This window comes from Geospiza fortis, unplaced genomic scaffold (genome assembly GCF_000277835.1).
Source record: "Geospiza fortis unplaced genomic scaffold, GeoFor_1.0 scaffold231, whole genome shotgun sequence".
Lineage (NCBI taxonomy): Eukaryota > Metazoa > Chordata > Aves > Passeriformes > Thraupidae > Geospiza > Geospiza fortis.
This window is the reverse complement of record NW_005054351.1, coordinates 5,107,308-5,134,306: the sequence shown is the minus strand read 5'-3', so window position 1 is coordinate 5,134,306 and position 26,999 is coordinate 5,107,308. Positions and strand designations below refer to the sequence as shown.

Genomic DNA, 26,999 nt, shown 5'->3' with positions numbered 1-26,999 from the left:
AGAGTTACTGTTGCAGACATCTAAGGGTCTGTAGACATAAATGGTCTGGAGCTTGGTGTTAGAGAGCTCACCTCTGTTACTTTGACTCAGCAGTTCTCTCATGATGGATCATCCCCTCATTTTCATGTCAGCTTCTTTGAAAAAAGAAATCCTATCAAATGTGCCTAATACTAAGTATTACTTATAAAACAAATTACTCTAGAGGAAGACCTGGAGTTCACCTTCAAATGGAAATTCTAAAACTATAAAGTTGGCTTTTGAATTGCTTGGGGTTTTTTCCCTCAGTGTCACTCTTACAGTAAAGAGCAGCTCTAGTTATATAAGAAACTGGAACAAAAAGTTCAATGAATCTAAATTATTATATGAATTAGTAAAGTTGGAGTAGCTGTAGCCTGCCCTATGAGTACGAATTTTCACAACAAAGACATCTGCACAAACTTGGGAACCCTTGCTCTTATGGTCCCAGTAGCTGTTCTTTGCCTCCATGATGGTTCTAAATTCCAAGTGTTTCTATAGAATGACCTTATAGAAAAGACAACTCAGTAGTGCATTACTTTGATTTTGAGACCTCAAAATATTTTAAGAAAATTAATTTACTTCCAACCTGCAGCTTGTTTTCTGTCCCTCTCTCCCCTCAGGCCCGCTGGGAATAAAGGGAGAGGCAGAAGGAAGGCAAACATGGGCTGCTATGAGAGATAAACATACTGTAGTGAGGAGGTTTATTGCCTGGCAACTACAGTACTGTAAGATACTATATTTGCTCTTTATTGTGACAACTACAGAACTCTTCCTATTTTTGCTGACAAACCAGTCTGTTCTTTTAGCATGGCAAGTTCCTGTAAGATTGAGATCTTCATTTTCTGTCATGTTTGTAGTTATGTTTCTAGCGTATTTAAGTCCTGTTTGTTAATTACAGGCAATTGTGTTTAAAATGCACAGCAGAGCACAAGTCATCAGCAAACTGGGCCAGTGTTTCCCAGCATTTCTGGAGACAGCTGGGACCTAAAGGAGGGTGCCAGCACGACACCAAGGAAGACCACAGCCCAGGCTTCACTTCTTGTCTGTGCAGCTTGTCTTGGAGCTGCTGGTTTTGTTGCTTCCCTCCAGGTAGAGCTCCTCACTGGAGAGAGGCAGGTGAGGGCCAGCAGCAGCTCCCAGAGAGACAGGCAGGAGCCTGCATGGCTCCACACAGGGAATGCACCACACAGGCTTAGGAGGTGTGTGGGCAGCCAGGTCCCACTGTTGGAGGGTCCTGGGCTGGAGGTTTCTGCCACTGCTGGTTGAGCATAAGCGACACAAGTGCTTCAAAGCAAAGTCTGCAGCAAGGCTGGGTGAGTTTATTTCTGGTTTTAGTCCAGCCTCCTCCTTAAAGTTTGTACAGCTCGGGAGAGAGGTGTCAGGAGACAACCTGGTGTAGACCAGTATCTCACACTTCAGGGTCCTTTTCTGTGCAGCTTCAGCAATGCAGTCCTGCCACAGCAAAGGGGTGTCTGAGCCTTCCCTCGTCCTTCAGCTTGACCTCCTGACATGGCAGAGAGCAGGAAACTGATGTGATTCTTGTGTCTTTGTATGCAGCTTGTCAGGCAGACACCTGGGGTCACACTTGGTGTGAAATGTTCTCTGCTGTTGTCCTCCTCTTGCTTCTAAACTGGGCCATGAAGCCATGCAGCCCTTTCTTTTGGTACACACAAAGTATGGTTGGGAATGTCTTGTAATATGCTGTCCATATGTGAACAGAGGTCTTTACAACAGCTTTTCATGCAGTAGTGACAGTATTTTTGTTATGTAAAGTTAGGAGATTGGCAAACTTTTTGAAATGAAAGCCAAGAAATGCAGGGCCTATGCTGAGTGAAGAAGTTGAAGAATTGTTCAGTGTTACCATGTTGGTCTGTAGATGTTAGTTTTTTGGATTAGGCTTTTAAAATAGCAAGACTAAAGATTGACAGTCTTTGTTCTTAAATTTATTCTGTGTGCATTATTGGAATATTACAATATATGTTAGGATTTAAAGTTAAATGCAAATCATTAGAGAGTAGCTTAAGATACTGGGGATAAGACATCAACTGCCCACTTGTAAAACTGATGGACACTCATGTTACTTTCCTTTTGATTTGAGCTAATGCTATTACAGTCATACATTTGCAACTTGGATTTACAGTTTATTCACGTGTCATATTCTTAAGCAGCTTGAGTTCTCAATTCATGCAGTTGTGTCATTCCACATTCTCAGCTAAGGACAAATAAATGTATGATCTCAGTTTGTCTGTGTTTAGAATTTAAGGGAACTTTGTAGAATAGAGCTTGGTGAGAATGAGAGACTGTTTCATCTGACTCACCTTTTCAATCTCACTCATGTTAATTCTAACCTAATTTTTATATTAAGAATACTGGGGGGAAAACCCCAGAAGCTTCATATTAGAAGTAGTTTCCAATACAATCTTCCTTAAGTTGTGCTTGAATAGGCTTCTACCTTCCTCTAGGTACTGGTGGTTCTGTACCAATCTCAGATTATTTTTTGAAATGCAATTATTTCAGGGATTTTTATTGTTTAATTCACTTTCTGAGAGCAGTGAAATCTTAAATTTTGATTTGATAGTAATCAACATAATTTCTAAACTGTGTTCTTGTATAGATGGTTCCTTTCAAACAGCAGCATTTCCAAAGGAATGCACATTCTCAGAGAACACTTCCTTGTGCTCAGTCACTCAGTACTGTTGTTTACAGACATGCCACTCAGCAGCCCAATTTGTGTGTCAGTACTTGTGCTTCTCTGGTGCAGATCTTACACTTCCTTGCAAGTTCTGAAATGCTTGCTGTGATGTAAACTTCCTGTTTATCTTCTATTTTTTATGCAGGCAGTCATGGCCGACAAAAATTGATGTGCCCCAGGATCTGGAGGATGACCTTACAGCAACCCCTCTGTCCCATGCCACTGTTCCCCAGTCCTCACCGGCTCGCACGGCTGAGAACGTTCTCAACGGGCACCGGAGCAAGGCCCTCGGGGATTCCACAAAGAAGGAAGAGATCCCTGAACTGGCCGGGCCAGCACTTTCAGCAGTTCCATCAGTGAGCTTAAAACCCACTACCAGTGGCCGGAAGTGCTTGTTCAGAGTCGAAGAAGATGAAGAGGAGGATGAGGAAGATAAAAAACCTATTTCTCTTTCTACTCAAGTTGTTCTGCGCCGTAAGCCTTCGGTTACAAACCGTCTTACTTCAAGAAAGAGCGCACCAGTCCTCAACCAGATCTTCGAGGAGGGCGAGTCAGATGATGAGTTTGACATGGACGAGAACTTGCCCCCAAAGCTCAGCAGGTTAAAGATGAACATTGCCTCGCCCAGCACCGTGCACAAACGTTACCACCGGAGGAAAAGCCAGGGCCGGGGCTCCAGCTGCAGCAGCTCTGAAACCAGCGATGACGACTCGGAGAGCAGGAGGCGTCTGGACAAGGACAGCGGGTTCACTTACTCCTGGCACAGGCGGGATAGTAGCGAAGGGCCCCCTGGCAGCCAGGGAGACGGTGGTGGGCAAAGCAAACCCAGCAACGGCAACGGAGGGGTGGACAAAACGAGCCCGGGCGATAACAGCAAAGGTGGGGGGAGTCCCTCCGGTGGCTCTGGGGGGAACACCAACACCACCTCGGGTTCCACTCGGAGATGCGCTGGATCTGGAAACTCCATGCAGCTCTCATCCCGAAGTGCAGGGGAACTGGTGGAAAGCCTGAAGCTAATGAGCCTTTGTCTAGGTTCACAGATTCACGGCAGCACGAAATACATTATTGATCCTCAAAACAATCTGTCCTTTTCCAGTGTAAAAGTACAGGAGAAATCAACGTGGAAAATGTGTATAAGCTCCAGCGGAAGTGCAAACCAGCCTTCATCACTGGGCAGCCTGAAATTTTTTTCCGACCAAATGTCAGCCACAACAAACGAATTGGAACGGCTAAAGAACAGGAACTTGAAAAACAATGTGCTACAACTACCTCTCTGTGAAAAGATATCTGTGAATATTCAGCGGAACCCAAAGGAGGGGCTGCTGTGTACCTCCAGTCAAACCAGTTGCTGTCACGTCATTTGACAATGACCTGACTTGAACAGCTCGATTCGCTTGACAGAGTCATTCTTCCTGGTCAGAGCTGTGAACACCTTGTCACGGACCCCCCTTTTGTTGTCTTAAGATTTTTAAGTGGGCTTCAAGCAGTTATTTATTATACTTTAATTTTGTGTTTGCTTGATGGTATGACGATGCATGGTCTTTGCATGCTGCTAGCAGATATGTTTTTCTTTTTCAACACAACAGAATATTTTATTGTGTAATTTTTACATTTATAATTTCACTATGGAAGATCTGGATGAAATTAAAATAAGGATCTGGATCCTAATGTAAATGAAGCACTTAGAAGTTTCATGTTCTGCACTTAAACTAGAAAGAGAAGCTTTTGTTTGCTTATGAAATGTTAATTCTTGTTCTGACCTTCTGTGAAAACTAAAATATGTGATATGTGGCATACTTCTATGTGTCTGAAACAGAACCAAAGCAATAATGTTTTGATGCTGAAAACTCTTCAGGGAGCTTTCAGATGTTCCAAGGCTTGTACAAAGCAAAGATGCACTGAAAATTAGTGATCTTGAAATATGATTTTAAACCCACACCTATTTGTCTTAAGCTATGATATAGATGAAGCTGTGGCTCAAAAATCAAACTGAAAAGATCTTGTTTTGCTAGAGGCAGTTTTCTTTAAAAAAAAAAAGAGGCAAGTAGATTTGTAAGGCAGCTTTCTCCCATAGAAATATGTTAATATTACAAGCAGACAATCTTTTTTAATATAACAAAGGTAAATTATTAAGTCTACTTCTGAGTTTTTACATGCTAACTGAAAATAAACTATTTGTATGAATTACTTTTGTTAGTAGTATATCATGACACTTAGTATTTTAGGTTTCTACCTTGTAAACCTTCTCTGCTGTTCTCACCTCCCTTCCCTGAGATTCCAGAAGGCAGTAAGGGATGGAAAACCTTTAGGTAATTGGATTCACATTGAAATTGTCATTTACAGTTTTGTTATTGCTCTTTTTAGGACTTAAAATACTGCTGTTCCCCACATGTACATCACTGATTTTCCCTCAGTAATGCACTTGTTCATAAAGTCCATTTAAAACAGCCTGTAGGAAAGTGTTTCTTTCACAGCTCTGAGCTTTCCTGTCAGATTTCCCATTGCCATGGCAAGGTCTTGATTTAGAGTATTTCTGTACAAAAGGATACTTTTGACCAGATGAATTAACTTTGTGGAATTTTATTATCTAGAATAAAATATATTGCAGATTCCTAGTTTTGGGAAGGGCAAGAATGTTTTATTTTTTCATGCTGTGCACTGGGTCTTCTAAGCAATGCTAGTGAAACTGGGGGTACTATGTAGCAGCACCCTGGGCAGACCCTGGGTGTCCCAGAGGAGTTTGACACTGTTGAGCATCTTGTAACACTTTCAGAATGGTCAATACCGAGTTTTGTGTCTGCTGTGGAGGGAGCAGAGCACCAAAGAGCGGCTGGGTCAGGATGGCCACAGCTCACACCAGCTCTTGTGATTCCTGCAGGACTTCAGAGAGTCTGAAGTGCATGGGGTGTCCTTCCTGGTGAGCTAAGCTGGGGGCTCTGCTTCTGGAACAAGGCAAAGGGGAAGTGTTCTGCTTCTTTAAGTTTCAATCTCTAGTTGCAGTTTAGTTAAAAGCTACAAGCATAGACGTGTGGGTGAAGCCATAGAACATAATTGCTTGAATTTTTTGAGCAGGGATCTTACCAAGGGCCAGAAACGAGATGTGTGGTTCACAGACAGTGAGCGTAACATCCACGTAGGAGATGAGTTTATAAAGGGCATTGGCAATAAACTTTATTTGTTGCAGCTTTTTTCCAAGTATTGTAAATACTCTTTCCTGATATGTACAGCCTTGGAATGGCACCTTTTAACTAACCCCGGGTGTATTTTGTTTCCAATGTTTTTATATACGACTGTATATATGGTGCTCACTTTAGAACAGCAGTGTTGACCATTTATGCTGCATAGTTGTATTATAGCCTTATAGTTGTGTGTGGCTGGTTGGACCTCTGGGTGTACAGATGTGTACAGATGTGTTAGTCTGAGTGCTGTCCTCTCCCCCTCTGTTGATAGGTGAATGATTGTGCATGTGGTGTACGTCGTGTTATGTCGTCACGTAAAAGGAAGGGCGAGAATAACCACTACATTAAGATACTATTGGACCAAACTATTTAGAGCAAGTAAACAGTTTCTTGTACCCCTTAACGTGTCTTTAAGAGTTGCATATAGTTACAGTAGTGTATAAAGTAAATATTGTGGAAAAACAGTTAGTCTTGTATTTTTCTGTATGTGTGTATATAAAAATATATAAAAAATAATGTACCTCTAGCAACTTAATCTGTATTTAAGATGTGACAATCTTGACACAGAATTTTAAGAGTAGCAATCTAAATAAGCAGAATTAATGAACAGAAGTGTAAAAATTTCTCACCAAGAAAGAATCCATGTGTGTTAAGAGGGTACAGAAATATCAACTGATCTTATTGCTTCTGGCAATGTTTGGCTTTTTCATTGTACAAACATTCATGGTGTGCGACAGAAATGGAAAATCCAGTTAATAAAAGTGATATCCTGACTGATGCACAAGCGCTGACTCGCACGTGGCTGGGGTTTGTGTCTCCTGGCGCTGGGGTTGCAAGGGCGGCACAGGCTCCAGGCTGGTCCCTGTGCTGCAGCTCCTGGGAACAGCAAGGGCCTGGCCTTGGGAGAGCCCAGCTTGGTGTGTGGACGGACAGCCCTTGGTGAACTGCCAGCTACTCTCCTGCCGTGATCAAACAAGTTCATTTGGGCTTAACAGCTGTCACAGTCATTGTCTGCTGAGTTTTTGTCTCAAGGCTGAGGGCGCTGTTCCTCAGGCAGAGCTCCAGACCATGGTTCTTTATAAGGTAAAGCAGTAATGGTAACAATAGAGAGGGGCAGCAATGCCAGCCCACTTTGCCCCACCAGTGCTGCAGTGAGCTGCATGGGGCTGCCTGGGAGCGGGCTGGCTTCTGGCATCTTGTCTCTCAGAGGTGTCTGCTGGTGGCCTGTGGTTGGAGCAGCTCAGCAGGACACTGCTGTGATTGAACTGCTCCTGGAGCACAAAGCATAACCAGCCAGGGCAGGTACGGACACAAGGGAGCAAGGGCACGGAACAGGTTCTGTGAATAACTGGCGTTAAGTGACCACTGCTTTAGGCCAGGGCACTTGTGCAGAGCTGCACCTGCAGGCTTGTGCAGCTGGGAGCTTGCCCTGTCTGAGGAGCTTCCCAGCTCCGGGCACTGCAGAACGGGGTGGAGGTGGTAGCAGGAAAGGAGTGGCCAAGGAATTTGCAGGGCTGTGACTGAGGAAAGGCGTAACATATTGCAAGGCCAAGCAGGAACATCTCAGTAGCTGGTAGGTGCAGGTCTGACACTTTTCATGATAGATTTTTTTAAAGGATTTTTTCATTAGCAAAGAAATCCCAAAGCAGCTACCAATGAACAGGGAAGAAGGGCAAGCTGGAAGGTCCTCAAACATCAGAGACACCCCAGCCACCCTGTTAGCCTTTCCCATGGTTAAGCTTATGTGAATAAATCAGAACTGATTTGTTTGTCATTAATTCCAAATGATGACTTGCTTTCAGTAAAAGGTGTTTGAGCAGTAACACCTTGATGTGACTGTACTTGGGAAAGTGTAGCAATGACTCACTTGTTAAGTTGCTGACTGCATGTAGCCAGCCAGGCTCCCTCACATGCATAGGGTGTTTAGAGGGACTGCCCATCTCCAAAGCAGTGTCTCTGCAGTTGTCTTAGGCTGCTCCCTCCCTGAACCACAGGCTATGGCTAATTATTTATTTTTTTAATTGTAATTGTAAGATGAATCAGTTTGGCCTATCTACCAGTATTAAAACTGACATCAATTTCTGCAAGTCAAGAACCCTGTATTAGAGACAGAGTCTTATTACATAGGGATAAAGAATGAGATGCCCTCTATTTTCAGATGTGATGGAAGAATTATGTTGTAAGAACAATGCAAGGATAGGGCCTGAGAAACACAGAGAGGTAACACAGACATTGGGCTCTCAGATGATTCATCTCAGGAATTCATTTCAGCAGGCCCTTGTGTAACACCTTCCTCTTTCCTCCCTCTCACTGCTCTCTCTTGAGAAATAGAGAGCAGGGGAGGCAGGATCTGGTTTTCTCTCTGGGCATTTGCATGCCACATGCCCTCAGCCTGGGACAGGCCCAGTAATGCCCTCATGATGCCAGTGGTGACAGAGGCCATCACCACAGTGCTTTGTATCAAACACTGGGGTGCAGAGAGAGCCTCCTCTCTCAGCACCAGCCTCCAGGGCTGGCACTGAGTCACCAGGCCCTGCTGGCAGCCCTGGCACTGCCACTCACCCCTGGAGCTCCTGGGTGAGGCATGGCAGAGCTGTCCTGAAGAAAGCACATCATAGTAGCAGGCATTGTTCCCAGGGCTTTGCTTACACGAATAAGGAAACAAATTTCTCTGAATGAGATTGAAGATCAATTCCCTCAGGCCCAGGTAGGCTAAAATATCCATAACTGCTTGCCTGCTTACAGAGGAACCTTTCCATGTAATGAGTGTTCTCCTCTTCTGTTCTCCTCAGTAGGTATCTGGAGTCAGCAGATCCCTCTGGGCCACACAATTAGACCTGCACTCACAAGGAACCTGATGAGAGAACTCTTGTATCACCAGCAAGTGGTTTATGAGTGCCCTTCTTAAGAACAGCTTTCTTGGATTGTTATTGCTGCTGCTAAGGAGATTTGTAAAATCCAAGTCTTAACAGACAGATACAGGCTTCTCCCACACAGTCATCTTCCCAAACAGGATGCTCCAGCCTCATGCTTGATTTTCCCTGAAGCTTGAGACCAGAGATAAACTTATATTATGGCTTAGACTCGGGCACTGGCAGAACTGCTGCACCCCCCTCTCTGGTGGCCTGCACTCCTGCAGGGCCCTGAGCCACAGCTGTCTAGAGGTGTGAGGCTCTCTCAGCTGGGTAAGGGACCCTGCCTGGACCTGGGAACAGACATTCAGATTCCATACCTTGTGAATGGCAGCTACTGATAAATACCTTATTCTTTCTGATATTGTCAGATATTGTTCTGATATTGATTTTGGTCAGTGAGATCCCTGGCATCCTACAATATTTACAGGTGCACCTACAGCAGAAAGGAAACAACATCAGGAGCACAGACAGAAAGAGTTTTTTCTCTCAAATGAGAAATGAAAATAATGCCACCATGAATGTATAAAAAACCCAAAAGACAAAACCCAGTACACCAGACAGTATGAAACACAGGAACCCCTCTCCAGTGAAAGGACAAAGAGCTGCATACAGAGGAATAGGAGCTAAATTTCAGTTCAGTGACAAAATACTGCTTGGCACTATGAGGGAACATTTCTCAGCAGGTTAAAGCGTGTGTTTTAGGATAGAAACAGTCTCTCTCGTGACCATGTAGCATCTGTGATGTTAAACAAGAGTTCTCCCAGTATGTGGAACTAACTTTAATCCCTATAAAACAAAGGAGTCCCATACTTTTCACACCATGGAAGGTCAGAATTCCTCCATACTTCCTCACTTTCGGTGGAGAAGGCACCTAAGAACAGTATAATCCCTGTTTCTAGATGAGGAAACTAAGCAGAAGTGAAGGGATTTGCCCAAGGCAAAGGCAACAGCCAACATTACTGAAGTCACTGGGTACTTAGACCTCACTAGAGATTTTGCTGTTAATCCACAGAAAACAAACTAAATGGATCCCACAAGGAAAACCACTAAGTCAGTTTTGCAGAAGGTGACTTACTTGTTTCACATGATCACAGTTGACACACGACTTGATTCCTTTTCTAACCCATCTTAGAAAGTTATTCCAAACACCTGATACAGCTGCCATCAGCAAAACACACCAACTTCATGCTCCCAGACCACCATCAATTAGCAAACCAGCAGAATCCCTTCAAAATGGGTGCAAGGTCACAAGAACATACTCCAACAGGCACTGATCCCATGGATTTTTCTTCTCTGGAACTGCTCACTCAAAACCACTGACCAGGCAGTTAAAACTTGAAGAAACATGAGCTACTTCAGACCAAAGTGGGCAGGAGACTGCAAAGATGGGGAGTTTTCATGGAGAACACACGGCCTCCTAAGAAAATATTTGGTTTTGGGATCTCTACAGCACTACAGGAAGGGTGACATGCTTCCCTCAGAGATCCGCAGGGCAGAGCTTGTGCAGCCCCAGCCCTGCCACTGCTTCAGGAACAGGCTATGAAAGCAGCAGCCCATGAGATACCCCTGAAATAGCAGCAGCGTGGGGGACTAACAGTGGGAGAAGCAAGAACAGAGGAACCATAGGTTTCTCCTCTTCCCAGGAGATCAGTCATTTCTTACTGGGTCACACCTGCAGAGCCTGAGCAATCCTAATTTTTAGTTCCAGACAAAATATATTATTTTAGTTTAGTTATATTACTCTGCTGTGGGAGCCCTGTGGCAGAAATCTGAAATGTGCAAAGCAGGCAAGCACCTTAATTATGGCAGCAGCAGATTTTTGTGAACAAAATTCCAGCAAGTACCACATACAGTTACATCTAGCAAAACTGAACATCACAGCAGCCAAAAATAAACTGTCACAAGGTCACAGGAGCAAACACTGTAGATTTTGTCCTATTACTGTCAGGAAACAAAGAAAGATTAGGACAGCTACCTTTTTGTGAAATGCAAGGAAAACCAAATCAGATATTCACTACAAACACAAGTACTGGTATATCAAGTATCAACTTTAATTGATCTGTTTGCTCTTAGTTCATTTAACCAGAAGATCCATTCATACAATACTGCAGTTCAGAATCCAGGGGAGTGATACCAAAATCCAATATAAATTAGAAAATAAATATGCTTCGTAAGTCACTCATCAGCAATCTGCTTCCTACTAATTTTTTTTTTACCTAGCTTTTGAAAAGATTTCAGATGGGACCTATTTAGAGAACTAGCAAACAGGACTATATAATACATACTCTATAAATATTTATGTTCAACTATTTCTCAGATCACATCATGAAATACATTGTTGTTCCCTATGAAATGTATAACATACTTAAATTAATTTGCTGTGGACAAGCAGTAGCTAATAAGCAAATCTTTGAAATAACAGAGGATTGATTAGCTATTGTAATGAAGGAACAAAAGGGGCAATAACCATAAAGGGAGAGTAAATTAAATAATAGTCTGCTTTTTTTTTTCCCCTTTAGAAAGTTGCAGCTGAAAATTCTAGTGAGCTTCTGGATGCTTCCTCACAGGATCTGTTTTCAATCACTCAAAGCACAGGGAGTCTGGCAGATTTTATCCAGACCTGGCATGAGCTTTAGCGCTTTATTTGGTGTTACCTTCACAAGCAATTGCATATGAGAAACAAAGAGAGCAGGAGAAAATACAGTTTTTTACAGTGTCAGGCAAAGATTATTTACCGAGTTTCATACAAGCAGGTGCCACCTACTCAGTAGATGGTGGAGGGTGCACTCCGAGCGCCACACACGAGCACAAACGCTGGCTCCGCCTCGCTTGTGACCGCCTTAGTCATCCTCATTCCTCCGTGTTTACTCCTTCAGCGACTCCGCCGCCAGCTTCATTTGCTGCCAGGAGAGAAGAGCGGGGAGAGACGCTGAGTACAGCGGCAGCAGGAGGAATTACCAAACCAGCTAGAGCCCAGGACACTCCCGAATGCAGCTGACTAATAAAACCGCACCGAAAAAAGAGCTTGAGCATTTAAAAACAAAAACCACCAGTCTGTCATGCCTGAATTTTACAAAATACACGATTTTAACACAGGCAATACTTTTGTCCACCAAAACACTCATCAAATGGCAACGCAATTTGTATGTTAATTAATTATTTTTGTGATGAATAATCCCTTATGTGAAAGTCATTTAGCCCTAAATATTTAGGCTTTTAAGCTGATCTCAAAAGGTCAATGAACTGACAAACTGCTGCCCCCACTTCCCATTGCAACAATCTGTTAACTGTTATTCAGTATTTCTGTTGTTGTTGTTGTGGAATTAAATAAAAGCATCCTGTGATATAAGAAGGAGGTAGCAGACTGCTCTGGTGATACATGTTATTTCCAATCCTGTTGATAACCAGTTTTCATTATCCTAAGATGTCACCAGAGACATGTCACCATGTGAAACCAGGACAACAATCCCAGGTGATGAAAATATCTGCTGAGTAAAAGAAAACAGAGCTGCTCTGTGAAGCTTCTTGTTAAAGAGAATGTTTCATAACACAGAACTTACAGAGGCAACAAGAAAGAGCTCAAACTGTGCTGAAGGCATCTCTCACACATCACCTGGGGGGTGTCAGCAAGGGCCTGGCAGTGTCTGGAAGGCTGGAACCACCCTGATATACCAAGAAATAGTCAGAGTGACTGAAGTACCCCGAAGAAAAAAGACAGAGACAACAGTCTCAGGAAGGAGACGAGAGGGAGACCAGCCCAAAGGACAGACAGAGGAGCAGAGGCAAGGAGATGCACAGCACTGCTGCAATTCACTCATGCCCAGTATCACTGCCTCCTTGGAGGCAATTTGGCAGGCAAGGAAAGGAAAAGGCTGGACATGAAAAAATATGAGTGATCATAGGAAGAAACAATTTATGCAGCTTTCAACTCCCAAGCCACAGTGTGGGTTCTGTGTCATTCCCCTGTGCAGGATGGACATGTGCTACTGAGCTAAAGTTGTTTCTTTTACATTTGTATTTGATCTCATAGAAATGGCTCATGGCATAGAAGCTATTAGAGAAGTATCTAAAAATGCTATAACAAAATTGGAAAAGACAAAGCTGCAAATAAAGTGCACACTATCATTCAGTTTCTATCTCACAACACGGGATACAAAGATGTCAGATGCTACAACAGAGCACCTTCTGCCTCTTCTTTGCTGCTAGTCCGGGCCTGAACCTATTCCAAAACACTACTCTGCATGCTAAAACACACCTACAACAACTTTTCTTTACCATTTTTATCTGTATTTCCATGCCATCTATAAGTGAAGTAAAATTAGTTTGTGATACAAATATTTATATGCTTCTCCATAGCAACAGTGCAGGGAAAAAAAGCCACAGCTAAAGGCTGGAATACAGATAGATTCCTCTTCTACATCCTGATTCACTTGTTTAAATAAATGTCTGAATAAAATGATAGCATCTTTAATTAAAGTGTCTTTTCCTCCTATTACAAAAACATAGACACAGAAGACAGCACCTTCATTCAGTTCCTGATCCATCAAATACACACATTCTCTTATTTTAGAATGATTTTCATAAATTCTGAGTACTGGTGTAATTGTATGGGGATTGATGAGGAATGCAGAAGACTGGAAAGGTATTTTTATTCTCTGATCTCTGCAGGGTTTGCCAAAGTCTGGGAAAAAACCAAGCACGAGTGCTAATGATGACTAAATGTAATCTGTCCAAAAACTCTGTAAAAGCTGGACCCCTCTCTTTTATTTTTGAAGGCCCTCCTAATTTTAACTGAGCTAATCTTAAACTAGGATTGTCTTCTGCTGGCAATCTTATGCTATCATATTTAAAATACATGACATGAACAAACAAATATCCCAGCTTCTTGAGCAGGCCAGTAAGTAGAAAAACTTCTTAAAATAGCTTCACATGCTGCCATGGCACACAAGGGCTGGGCAAAACCAGTCCAAATGCAGTCATACACATATTTCAGGAAATGAATCATAAGCCACGTGAGAACCCCAAGAGCTGTGTGTTTAATTTCTTCTTTATAGTTTCTAATACCAAAATGTATTTGGCAGTACCTGGCAGCAGCAGGCTCCCCCAAGAGCTATCACTTGGGCAAGCAACATGTGGTGGCACCTTTAAACAGAGAAATTCCTTGCCAAGTTCAGGTTGAAGAATTTAAAAATTTTCTTTCTTATTTACTGCAAAAGTAAATGTTCCTGCTCAATGGGAAAATATTTCTCTAAGACAACATATAGGAAAGGGAGTGTATTTTTACACTTTTATTGCTGAGAAAGGGAATTGATGAGGTACCTTTTAAGATCACTTTTCCCCTGACAGCCCCAACAGGTTCACTGGGGAACCTGTGGGGCTGAGTTAACTGCTCTTCCCTCAAAAAGACATTTCTTTGTAAGCTTTAAGAAGTATTTTAAAAATATGGAAGAGAGATATTAAAAATGTCTTGATCTACTTGTTAAACCTACTAGATACATAATGACAAACCCCACTCATTTGAGGGGTATTAAAAGCCTCTGTGAACTAATCAGAGGCACAGCTCAGAAATGAGCAGGCTCAAGAAGCCATTCTCCATTTATTATCAGCTGAGAGTTACTAGTGAAAGGTTTATGGTTAATGCTCTGTTTTATGCAGCACCCTTAGCAACAGCAGCCTGTGCATGCAATGCATGAGTGAAACGTGTTTAAACTGGTATTAATTTTAGTGGGGCTACAGTGTTGTTTATCCTAACATTCTACTATTAGGAAATGCTCTAAATATTTATCTGCTGTAATTCAATAGATTTGCTGTTTCCATTTTATTAAGTTTAAATTTCCTTGTAAAGCACATGTAATATAATTAGACAGTACTTCCAGGAGAAATAGCAAAAACCCTTTAATGTGGTTTACAAATAGGCTTTACCAATTACTTAGATTTTCCTACATTTCAACATTAAATTTTCTGAAGGGACTTTATTAAAATGGAACAGATCCTTTCACACCACAAACAGAGCTGTATACCAAACATGGAAATCAGGATACTTCCTTTGTGGGCTCCAGAAACACCAACCTCAGGGTATGGTTGTGGTAGTTCTCCAGTTAGGGGGGCTATGGAAGCCTAAACATGTGATTTAGTGCTACCAACAATACCAAAATACAAAATTAAATCACTAAAACCATGAAATAACAGAAATACACAGCTGCACCAGAGACCTCAACTACAGCAAAACCCCAGGAGCTGCCAAGGGATTTAGCAGAGCAGTGCCAGGGCTTGGTTCCCCAGCACTGGAACCCAGCACTCCTGCTGCCCCAGTGCTGGTTCTGCACACACTCATAACCTAATCAAACACTCCCACCTTTCCTTTATGGTTTCTGTGGGACAGCCAACATTTAACAGACACTAACAGCCTTTGCTGGTTTAATGTTGATTTACTGCCCTTGCTGAGCTCTGTGTCAGATGCTTACAACACTGTTATTTTCCAGCTATGCCCAGACCTGGTAAATCAGCCTCTAACTACTCCTAATTTTACCACTGTGTGTGCTGATGTCAACTGACAATTCAACCACAACCTGAGGAAACAAAACACAGAAAGCATATAAAAGTGAAAACCAAAGAAACCAGGATCTATTGACTCACTGCACTGGTGTTTTTCCACAGGTAAATACTCATGTGTACATACTCAATGTACACATAACTTTGTACATATGAAGAACAGACATGTAAATAGTTTATATTAAATATAAGAATACATGAAGGCAGATATATTTTATCAGCATCCCCATCTTCTGGTTTTCCTGTAAACACCATGTGGAACAGCTCATAAGCAGTTAGAAAGGGCAGTGGTACATGGTATCTTTCCCATTTTCTAGCATTAATTACAATATGAAAACATGACAGATATATACAAAATTTTTCTTTTGTAATGGTGTCCAATCACAACAACAGTAGTTTCTTGGCTCTTGAGCTGCCTCAAGAACTGTATCAGCTTAATCTGTAAGTACCAACCAGTTATAGAAGAGGCAAATTAACACCCACTTCAAAACGCAGTAAGCCTCTTCCACATGTAGTATTTTATTCTGTGTAAAGGTTTAAAAGCTTATTTAATGGAAATTTGTTCTCACTGATTATAATGGTGTAAGGTTATGGTAGCTTCACACCTAGAATGACAAATCTTCCCTCAGGGTTTTTGTCTGTGGCACTGAACACTCTGCAGGGAATGGTGCTTCAGGACTCTGGGCTTGGGTTACTTTTAAGCTGCATTTCTGACTCTGACCACTTTTCCAGCAACATGTTTGTTTCCTTAGCTGGAGATGGTAACTGATGCTTCTTGACAGCAGTAATAACCAGTCCCTGTACTAGTACAGTCCTGTTTATAAATCCCAGGACCACACAGCCACAATGCAACACTGAATGCTTATTTTCAGTTAAGTCATCCTGCACAACCCCTCATTCTTCTTGAAAGCTATTGATTTCCAGAATACAGCTTCTCCCCTGCTTCAGTAGTATGATAAAAGACTTATAGGAACAATTTCACAACTTCCTCATTTCCCAGAGCCAAGACCAATGGCCCTGTGATGCTGCAATCCAGTGGAAACAACCCTCTATACAGGAAAGCCACACATGAGCATGAAACAGTCAAATGCAGATTTTTTATAAAAATAAAGCAAGAAGAATATTAAACTGAAGATAACAAAGAAACAAATCCTGAAATGTCACTCTCACAAGGACTGTGAGCAATTACAGTAATTTAAATTTTTGAGGAATACTTACTAATCTCCTTACTTCTAGGCTACACCTAAAAGATCGTATCTCGTTTTGGGCCCTCCAGTATAAGAAGGATACTGATCAACTCTGCCAAGCCTAACTGTGGAATCCAAGATGGGCAGGGAGGTGATGCTCATGCTCTGAGACACCTGCCAATATCAAGGAGGTCAGCAAGAAGATGGAATCAGGGTTTTGGCCAGAGTGCACAACCAGAGAATAAAAAATGAAGTGGTCATTAAAAAATAAGCCAAGAAAGCCCAATCAGAAAACAATTCACTACAAGGATAACTAAGCACTGCAGCAGAGGCCCAGGGAGGTTTTGGAGTCTCTGTCCTCAAAGCATCTGACAGGAAACCCCACCCTCCCACAGCCCTGGGGTCTAAATTTGGTGCCGATCCTATCCTGAGCAGGAAGTAGGACTACTGACCTTCTGAGGCCACTCCCAGGCTGAGAGATTTTTACAGTTGTTCCTACAGGAATTGTGACAGGAAGTTTGCCTGGACTCCACAGACCCAGAATGGGATCTGCTACAAGACACAGAAAGTAATGGGAAAGAGGAAAAAAAAAGTCTTTTCTTTCCTTTCTTGTATGCCTAATTCAAGATAGAATACCAAGTACAAAGCCAGTGTTAATGAAACAAAAGGTTTGCAAAATCAGTAAGTGCAGAGTCAGGAAAACTTGCAGAATCACATAATTTGTGCCTTGGAGTATTGTACCTGATTAATAGCAATGTGAGGAATTGCAGTCAAAGCAACCCCATTTGCAGTACATTTTTTTCCTAAGATTTTTTCCTGATCTACTTCAGATTGTCTCTGATTTAAATTGCAAAGTATTAATTAATACTCATTACAATATTCTTACAGTATTAGTCACCCTTTGCTGAACCTTATTTTAGTTCAGTTGACAGTATAAAAATGAAGAATAGTGGAAGTCACACAAGACAGTCTCATAGTATTTTCTTCAGAATATAGCTTATGCATTCTGTCCCTCAAAATATTTACACTGTTTTTCTCCTCATGTAGCTCATATTTCCTAACTTTTTTCCCCATAACTGGTCAAATAGTTGCCAAGTGACAGATAAATACAATGTTAAACAACATCTGAAAGCCTGATGAGGAGTGTGTGCCCAAACCACCCTCCCAGGATGCCAGCCCAGCCCAAAGGATGCTCTCCCCTTTAGCTTATGCAATTACCTCTCACCCAATCAGCAGCTGGTCAATAGATTTTGGAGTCAGAAACTATCGACTGCCTATGAAAGCAATGATGCAAAAATGTGCAATGTGACATGACCTTGGTGACATCTCAAAGGGGAGGGATGGCCTGTGCAGTCCCACACTCATTTCTTTAGCTCTGTGCCCTGGGTCAAGCAGACATCACTATGGTTTTAAAGGTGCAGTTGGCCCCTAGGTTAACAGCACATCAACGATGCTTTAATGGTTTCAGGGTGAGCAATGATACAATTCCTTTTCTCAGGGTTTTTTAATAGCAATTACATCTCAGGATGTAATTACCTGCTTGCTATTACTAGCTACCATCAAGAGAAAACAAATAAACCAAACTATTCTGCCCCTCTGAAGTTTAACAAGCTTTTTCACTAAGCAAGGTGTCCCTGAGCAGGCACATCCCCTTTGGAAGAGAAATACTCAGCACTTGGAGAGTTTAATAAGCCTTCTGGACACAAATTCCTAATATATGGATATGGCTGACACTGAGGCTTAACTGCAGACATAGCTGTGTTAGCTTTATACCCACTGCAATCTCCTTCCCTGGAGATACTCAAAAGCCATCTGGACAGAGTCCTAAGGAGCATGCTCTGGGGTCCCTGCTTGAGCAGGGAGGTTGGACTAGTTGATCCCAGAGGTTTCTTCCAGCTTACCCATTCTGTGGTTCTGTGGCAGCAGTAAAAGGCTGGCTAACAAGCAGGCTGCTCAATCTGCCCTAATTTACCACTGAAGCTCACATGCCTTTCACTCACTCTGCTGAAAGCAGCCAGACAGCCTCTGGAGCAGCGCTGGCACTGGTGGTGAGGGGCTTGAAGGTGGCACTGCAGGGGGACAGTGAGAGTCCTTCCTCTTCACACTCCCTAAGTGGCCAACTGCTTGAGTGATGGAAAAAATACACAGCTCACTACAGCTTCTGCAGAAGACATGTTTCAGAATATGTGTGCTTTCAGACTTTCTGTGCTTCCATTTTCTCCAGCTTAAAAGCTGGAAGGAACCTGCTGGGTCACAGACACAAGCCTCCCTCGAGTGCACAAACCCACGTCACAGAGGTTTAGCCAGGGGAGACCACACAGCATCAATTTCAGTGTTGCAGAGGCCAAAACCCACAGCTCTTGCCAACATCCTTTAGCAAATCTATTGTACAAAGGGCAAGAGACCAGTTTAAACTATTTAATGCCACAAAATGAGCAGAGGAAAAACTCAAAGAGCATGAACATGTCTCCCTGTAATCCATGCAACAGCAGGGAACAGACTGTGTGAAAAACAGAGACAGTCTCTCAAAATGAATTATGCTCAACCCTCAGAAGACAAAAAAAATATATTCCACTACTTTCTGGACACAAAATTAGTCATCCCTGGAACCCAGGCACATAAACCCCAACATCTAAGCACTACTGAAATCCTACCCACTCTCCGCTCTGCCAGTGGACACGAAGGCATGGCTAGCCCCAGCCCAAGCCCAGCTGGTCTCAGTTTCACCCTGGGCTCACATTTCTCTCCAAATTTCCTAATTTGTGGAGTCATAAAGAGCCCAACTTGGTTTCAAATAAAACAAGTAACAAGATAAGAAGTTTACTCCTCTATGCAGGACATTCACTGGGTAATCTAGATCAGCCTCCAGATATGAAACTAAGAACTCAACTTCAGGCACTATCTTTGGAAATTACCATCTGTAACATAAATCTGACATAAATAAGCAGAAAGATTTGCAGGGGGCATGGCTGTCCTGTGTCCTGCTACCACACAGCAGCCACAAAGCTGCAAGTACAAAATTTCCATTTCTTTGTGGCAGGCGAGAAACTTCGGCCTCACAAATACGTCCGAAAATGCCAGAGAAATCAAATGTCTGAAAAACATAAGTAGAAAACTTTATAGTGTATCTGAATAGAAACTACACGTTAAGAAATTAGACTTCAGTGCTAGTTTTTTCTAAGAGGAAATTTGCCTCTTTGTTTATCTCTTATATCAGCATGAAAAGTAAGTTTAATTCTAAATTAACTGTCACCAGAGTATTAAAAAAAAATATATAGTAAGGTAGGAAAAACTAGTCAATGTTTAGATTATTTGGTGATGAACTATTCTCAATTCTGCTCAAGAGTTTATTAGGCAAGGAGTCCAAGGCCAGCAATGAACAGACCTGCCAGGCAATCTTATTTGTTTTCCTTCCCTGCAGAAGCTCTCCTGACCCAAGCACGTTATTACAATATAATTTTGTGAAATATTTTCATTCTCGCTTTTCTCTCTTCTACTTTCTGTGAGGGCTCTGCAATTGCTTGGTTACAGTCTAGTGAAAAATAATCAACACAGAGCCAGTAAACAATTTCTAGTTACAGTAATTTTATAAATATTCTGAAGCAATTAACTCTGTGAATGTTAAAGTGTGTTAAATAGGTCTTTAAATACAAAATGGCAGTGGCACCACTAACAGAATTTCTTCCTTCACCAGACATACCTGTGAAAAGGCAAATTCCCTCCTGCCACATTCCCAGCTCTTCGGGTAGACTATGCACCCATAGAAAGAAATAAATTGTTTTCCCTTAAACACTGGGCCAAACATAAGTATCAAATGATTACAGGCTATTGATTTGCTCTTAAATCTATATTTAAGTTGGTATGTGTCAGATCAGATAAAGTTACTCAAATTAGTTACGGTGGATTTATGGTTTGATCTGGCTCAGGAAATTCTTGAACTAAGCACAGGCAGAGGACGGGGAGATAAATGTTATTCCTGCTTTTCACCCCATCCCGTGGCATGTTGCCACTTTAGAGGTTTTGGTACCAGGATGCAATTATACACAAAACAATATGCAATTATACACACAGCTGACCAAATGTGCCATTTTCATTGAAGGGGCACAAACTGGACACAGAGCATGACCCTCACTGTCCTACAAAAGACTGTCTAATAAGCAGGTAGGAGAGTAAAAGGTTGGTTTGGTAGTTTATAACTGCATATCTTCAAAATGAGTGAAGTTGTAACAGCTGACATAGTTCTAAATTATAGGTATGGCAATATTTACAGATTTATAATCTCTATTAATTGCCCTGCTAAGCCTGTTGCAATTTTGAACAACTTTGCAAAGGGTAAAGGTCTGGTTTCCGTGAAGGCAATGGCAAAGTTCTCTTTCACTTCAGTGAAACCAGACTTTCTCTTTATATGCTTCCTGTGTTAGGAGTGAACAAAATACTTTTTCCCTTTTTCCAACACATTAGTGGGAAGAAAACCTCTTTGCTGCTCACCACCTTTGTTTTGAAGTGATGAAGTGCTCTGCCTCCACAGCATCCTGTTCAGATCTACCTCCACTGTATCAGAGACCCTCACAAAATTCTGCGCCTTTCTGCCTCTAATACCATCAGCAATTTCTTTGCAAAGCTTTATGAAATTCTTTTCCAATAAAGAGCAAATTAAAGCTGTATAAGAGCTACTATTTTCAGTCTGAAGAGAGATGATATTTTAAGCAGCTCTGTAATATAAAGACAAACAATGACCTGTAGGTATGTTGAGTATTAGCATTTATTCTCTTTCTGAGATCTGCTTTAGTGCCTTTGAACACCCTATGCTATGTAACTGAGAAACTACAGCAAAAGATTTTGGGATGAGGTTTAAATTGAAAAAAAATGGATGAATGATTTCTGACTATTTAATTTTATTATTTTCATGCCTTGCCAACCCTATAATCCCAGTTCCTTTCTGTAAATTTAAATTTTGTGCAGTACAATACACAAAGGCAGAGTACATGTATTATATAAAATACACCTACATTTGTAAGAATTTCTTTTATTAATATTGGGAGTTTTAAGTTTAGAACTTGGTTTTAAAATTTTTACCTTCTAAACAAAACCTGAATGATTACCAAAAAGGTCACGCATATGGCAATTATTCTTCTACTTCGTCAACATGAACCTCGTGTCTATGCAGGCTTTCCATGCACAGAGTAAGTCAATTTTCATATGCCTTGGTAACACTCCTCCTTATTTTTTCTGCTTTTTAATTTTCTTAAAGTATTTTCACTTTATTAAAGCATTTTACTTCCTTTCCTTATTTATTCCTTGCAGATTCGCTGCTGTTCTATTGTTTTAGCTGTACCCTCTCCCTTATATTTTAACTTTCAATTCCTTCAAAATGAGAAATCTTTCCCTTCTGCCTCCAAATTCACAGGTGGCTAAGGGTCAGATTTGCTGGCAGAAGAGCTGCCGAGAAGACTGGCCCTGGAGGCTGGCAGCGTCCTGGTGGGAAGAGAGCCCCACTCCTCCTCCCACTCCCACTGTCCTGCTCTGCCTTTCGGGAGCAGTGGGAACCAAAGGAAGGACAAAGTACTGCCAGCACAGCCCTGCTCTGGGGCTCTGCTCTGAGGGGCTGGATCAAGCCAGACAATAAACTGAAGCCTAGAAATGAATGTGTGGAACAGATACATGCAGCTCCAGTCCAGCTGCTGTTCTAGACTGACCTCCTTCTTTTGCTTCAATGGAAATCAGAGCTAATGGTGCCAGCTTCAGCATGCACTGGGGGATTAACTATTGTGATTCATGTTAAATTGCCACACTAATTTAATTCTATCAGACCTCAAGGCTTGGCTTTGGAATGTTTTTTATACATTGCAAAGTGCTTTTACTGGATACCCTGGGTCACCAGTTACCATCACACTCCTATTCCTCAACTTTAATCTATCACAAAAAATATATTACCTAGCATGCAACACAAACATCTAAAGTAATTTCTCTTCAGCATATTAGCTGTAGCCCATCAAAAGTGTCCAACTGCTATAGAAACACTGTACAACATTAGCATTTGTGAGAAAATATGTTGTCTTGTAAATTTTATAGTAAGACTTTTATAAAATAAGTTGTTACATCTGTCAAACCAACCATATTTTAAAAAACATGCCAGTAAGTGCTGTGAAAAGACTCTAAATAAAAGCTGAAAACATCATATGATTTTGCATCAGTTAAGTGAGTCAATATTATCCAGTGAGTCACCTAGCTAATTCACAGCAAATTTCTGTGATGGTATAAGATGGAAGGTGAACACACATTTCCAGAGATCCTTCAGGGCAAATCAAATATGCAAGCTAGGGCAGGACAAATAATTGCAAAATATTAACAAGCTGCAGAAATCCATTTTCTGCACTTTGCGCTTGATAATATGTCAGTGCTCACATGCTCCTGCTTCATTCTTGGCACTGGAAACAATCAGAAAGTAAAGACACCATTATAGAACCAACAGAATTGCAGGAACCACGGCCATTAGTTACACCCTTTTTGAAAACAGCAACATTTCACAACCGCAGCAAAAGATTTCTTCAATAAACTAAAGCAAATATCTCTTATGTATTAAAATGACAGCAACATAATTTCCCCTACTAATATGAAATTACAATAATTATTAGTGGTGAAAGGAAATACAGCAGAGGCTGTGGTTTACAGTAAGCCAGTGTAAGAATGCATCTACCAAGGACCTGAATAGAATCCACACACCCAGATTCTCATTCTCTCTCTCTGTACCTCTATACTGTATCTATTTATCTATCTAAAAATAAAGAAAATGCATTTATAAAGAAGACTTTAACAGTTTGTATTTAAAGGGGAATTACCCACAATATTAATGGGAGGCTGTTAGGTTTTGGTTTCCATGTGCTGGTTTTTGCTACCCTGAACATTCTCCTCCCAATGCCTTCCTCATTTTTAACAGTGAAATTTGGGAACTGGCCAATATTGCTACCATAATGTTATAGGGAATTCACACTTCAGCCCAGAAAAGGAGTTTTTCAGCAGGCAGTATATACTAAACACTAATTAGCATTGGGCACTAATTTAAAATATGTATTATCTATGTTACTCTGTATTACTTGGTATGAATCTCATATAACTAACCTTCAAGTAATTATTTTAGAATTTTGCCTTCCTATTAACTTTTGATCAAAGAAACATATCCCATTGAAATTGCCATCTGCTGAACTTGCTTCTTGACTTTGTTTCATCTTTCTGTGACATGGGAATAATCACCAATACTATTGGGAAAAGAATATATAAATAACACCTTAAATAAGTTTTCTCTCTTCTGAAATCTGCAGGGGTTTGACTAAAAAGAAGAAAAGAGGGTTTTGTCCTGTGTTAGTGAATGGCTGAATCTCCTTTCATGATTTCTGCTGATCAGTGAAAAAATAGAAAGGAAAATATAGCTTGAAATCATTATGATCCTTATAAATGCTCTTATATTAAATGCTTATGCAACAAACTGGAAGATTCACAGTGGCATTAAAAATAATCTCATTTGTGAAGCAGATATGAAAATCCTCCCTATTGATGAGATAAGCTTAAAACTAATTGATACAGCAAGTAAGGAACCGCTCCCATTAATTGTTGCTCCAAACACTTTCATATACTTAACATGGACACAACAGGACGGATCATTCCCAGAGAAGTTATTGGATAAACTAATTAATGATTTGGTCTGGTAGTTTCAACATCACCATGTTAAAAACAAGTAAGGGAAGCTCTGGGTGTGTCCCACCTGCAGAAGAAAGGTGTCTTCTTGCCACACGCGAGTCTAATTTAGCCACTTAAGAGTTTCTCAACTGGCAGACCAGTTAAATTCTGGGTTTACTCAACAGTACTTCTACCAACCCACACCAATCCGTCTTTCATTTCATTAAGAATTTACTTCACTACTGGTTACCAAATGTTAGCTAGAATGTGTTAAGAGCAGACCTTTCCGTCTCCCCAAAGAGGAAAAACACAGGCTGATTAATTTGATAGAATTTCTCCAGTCAGAAACAGGAAGGAACCAAGAGTCACAAGAAACTCATCTACTTAGCAGATTTACTACTCTTTATATATAAAAAGTAATCTTACCTTTTGAAAAAATCCACCAGCTCAAGAATATTCTGATAACAACTCCCACCCCTTCCACAGAAACAGACCTCCTCAGTTATTCAATTTATTTCAAACTATTCAAACACAGAACTTCTCTTCAACAAATATCCAGCAATCCCTGCTGTGTTATGGACAGTCCTCCTCTTCCAACAGCATGTAACATTGTCCTTAAATATCTAAGGTTGTGCTGCTGCCTAAACTTTTTCAAGTCTTTTTTTTCTTTCCTAGGTAATCAAAAGCAATGCACAAGGCAGAATTGTAGAAAGCTTTTGAAACTTGCATGGGCAAGCAGATGGTGACCTGTACCTGCAGCACAGATACCCAGAAAGACCTCTGGGGCAGGAACCTAACACTTGTGCATTTTTATAGTGAGCTAAGGCAACACAAGTCTTAATGCGCTTAAGCCTTCTAAGTGCTACAACTAAATAAACTCTGCAGAATAAATTATCTAACACACAGTTCTTTTGTCTCAGAGTCTGACCTGAATAATAAAAACCTGGGTTTGGTGATCCATTCTGGCAGATGTATCATATCCTACATGAAGGTTACCAAAATAATTACAAAAACTTTAAAAATCCTTCCACTTTTTCCTATTTAGTTCCTATCAAAAGCCATGGAATCACTATGCCTGCACATGTCTGCTAAACCTGCAAAATATTTTCTCTGCATTGAAATTTAAACTTTTAACGTGTCTTTGAAGGAACTTTAATTGGTCAGATCCTGAAAGTTTGATTACCCAATCTGGACATGAGAACAATATTGCTCAAAATGGAAGGAGACTTAAAGATCAATTAGTTCCAATCCCCCTGCCAAGGGCAGGGACACCTTTCGTTAGACCAGGTTGCTCAGGGCCCCATCCAACCTGGCCTTTACTTTCAGGGATGGGACATTCACAATTTCTCTGGGCAATCTGTTCCAGTGCCTCACCATCCTCACAGCGCAGAATTTCTTCCTAATATCTAGTTTAAACCTACTCTCTTTCGGTTTCAAACTATTACCTCTTGTCCTATCACTACATGCCCATGTCAACAGACTCTCTCCATCTTCCCTTTAGGCTCCTTTCAGGTACTAGAAGGCCACAATTAAGTCATCCAGAGCCTTCTTTTTTTCCAGGATGAAAATAGCACTTGCTCAGGTATCAAAAACTGGTTTTCATCTTTGAAAAGCCATTGCTTTATCACACTGAACATCTTTGTTGTTTTTTCCTGGGGTTTTAGAGTTGTTAGCTTTTTCCTTCCTTTTTTTTTTTCTCCTAAAAATAGAATGACTACTCTCCTCATGTCTCCATTCTTTCTGCTCAGCTGCCCCATTAATTAATTTCAGAGTTTTATCTGGGAGATGGTCCCTTCTGGCCTTTTCGTGTATTTTTCTTTTGTAATAAGCCAATACCCTACCAAACATTCAGTGTCTGACAAGATAACAATTTCTGGCCCAACAAGACACGTTTTAAAATGTTGCTTCCTCCGCTCTGAGGGACCAAGGAGAGGTCACAGAAAGGCAGCAGACTCTTGAGTCAAGAAGTGCACTATTGCAGTATACATTGCTCTGGAACAGCTTTGCTCTGAGATAACAGGGTAGACAGACCAGGCTATGGCTCATTTCTCTACACACATTCCACATTCTTTTGACTTTTGGAAAAAAGTCAAAAGTTTTGTAATTTATTCCACATGAAACAAAAATTGAGACAGAAGAGAAAAAAAAAACCCTTGGAATATGAATGATAGTATTATCATCAGAGGAAACAGATAAAAAGAAAAAAAAAAAGAAGATTGTCCTGCGAAAATAAGGTAATCAGACAAAAAAATCACAGATTGGCTACACAGCCCTAACAAAGACTCAAGAACTAAAGCCCTCTCAAAAAAAAAAAAAAAAGGTCAGTGGTGCTGGTAAATGAGGAAGAAAAACCAACCAACCAATCCAAAACCAAATAAGGCAACTAAACTAATAAACTTCAGATTCTCCAAATGCTTCCCAGAAAAGTAAATCTTTCTGTTTTCCATCTATTTCAGAGGATATATAGCCATAAGTAGCGCACATTGCTCCTATAATAGAGTGAATAACCTAGTAAATGACAGAGACACAACTGCTCTGAAATGATAGCTGAAGTTTTACTTGTTGTCAACAGAAAAGAGAGGAAAAAGAAAGAAAAAGAGTATTACAGTACCTTAACATAAAATGTTCTATTTGATTCAATCCTGCTTTTCCACTTAGTTTTCCTTTATTTTACTTAAAACTTTAAAATACAATAAAGCTTTTAAAAGTATCTGTCTGAATTCAGTTCTTTTGGCAGATATTTTCCTCCTGGCTTCTCTAATCCGTTTTATATGAGCTGGCA

At 41.0% G+C, this 26,999-nt stretch overlaps 2 protein-coding genes across 4 annotated transcripts in view; one reads left to right on the top strand and one right to left on the bottom strand.

The window, feature by feature from the left end:
* Positions 1 to 6,673, top strand: part of SNRK (SNF related kinase) — a 29,460-nt gene extending 22,787 nt beyond the window's left edge. The window contains exons 6-7 of one of the 2 annotated variants that reach the window (XM_031058882.1): positions 2,856 to 3,555; positions 3,597 to 6,673. In XM_031058882.1, coding sequence (XP_030914742.1) covers positions 2,856 to 3,555; positions 3,597 to 3,779 — 883 coding nt within the window. In that variant the 3' untranslated portion in view covers positions 3,780 to 6,673. Of the gene's footprint in view, positions 1 to 2,855 lie in introns of both variants that reach the window. The other variant, XM_005423397.3, reaches the window with a different exon arrangement.
* A 4,161-nt stretch (positions 6,674 to 10,834) lies between these two features.
* ANO10 (anoctamin 10) overlaps positions 10,835 to 26,999 on the bottom strand; it is a 120,250-nt gene continuing 104,085 nt past the window's right edge. For both annotated transcript variants that reach the window (XM_031058893.1, XM_005423396.2), the window contains exon 13: positions 10,835 to 11,704. In XM_031058893.1, coding sequence (XP_030914753.1) covers positions 11,669 to 11,704 — 36 coding nt within the window. In that variant the 3' untranslated portion in view covers positions 10,835 to 11,668. The remainder of the gene's footprint in view (positions 11,705 to 26,999) is intronic.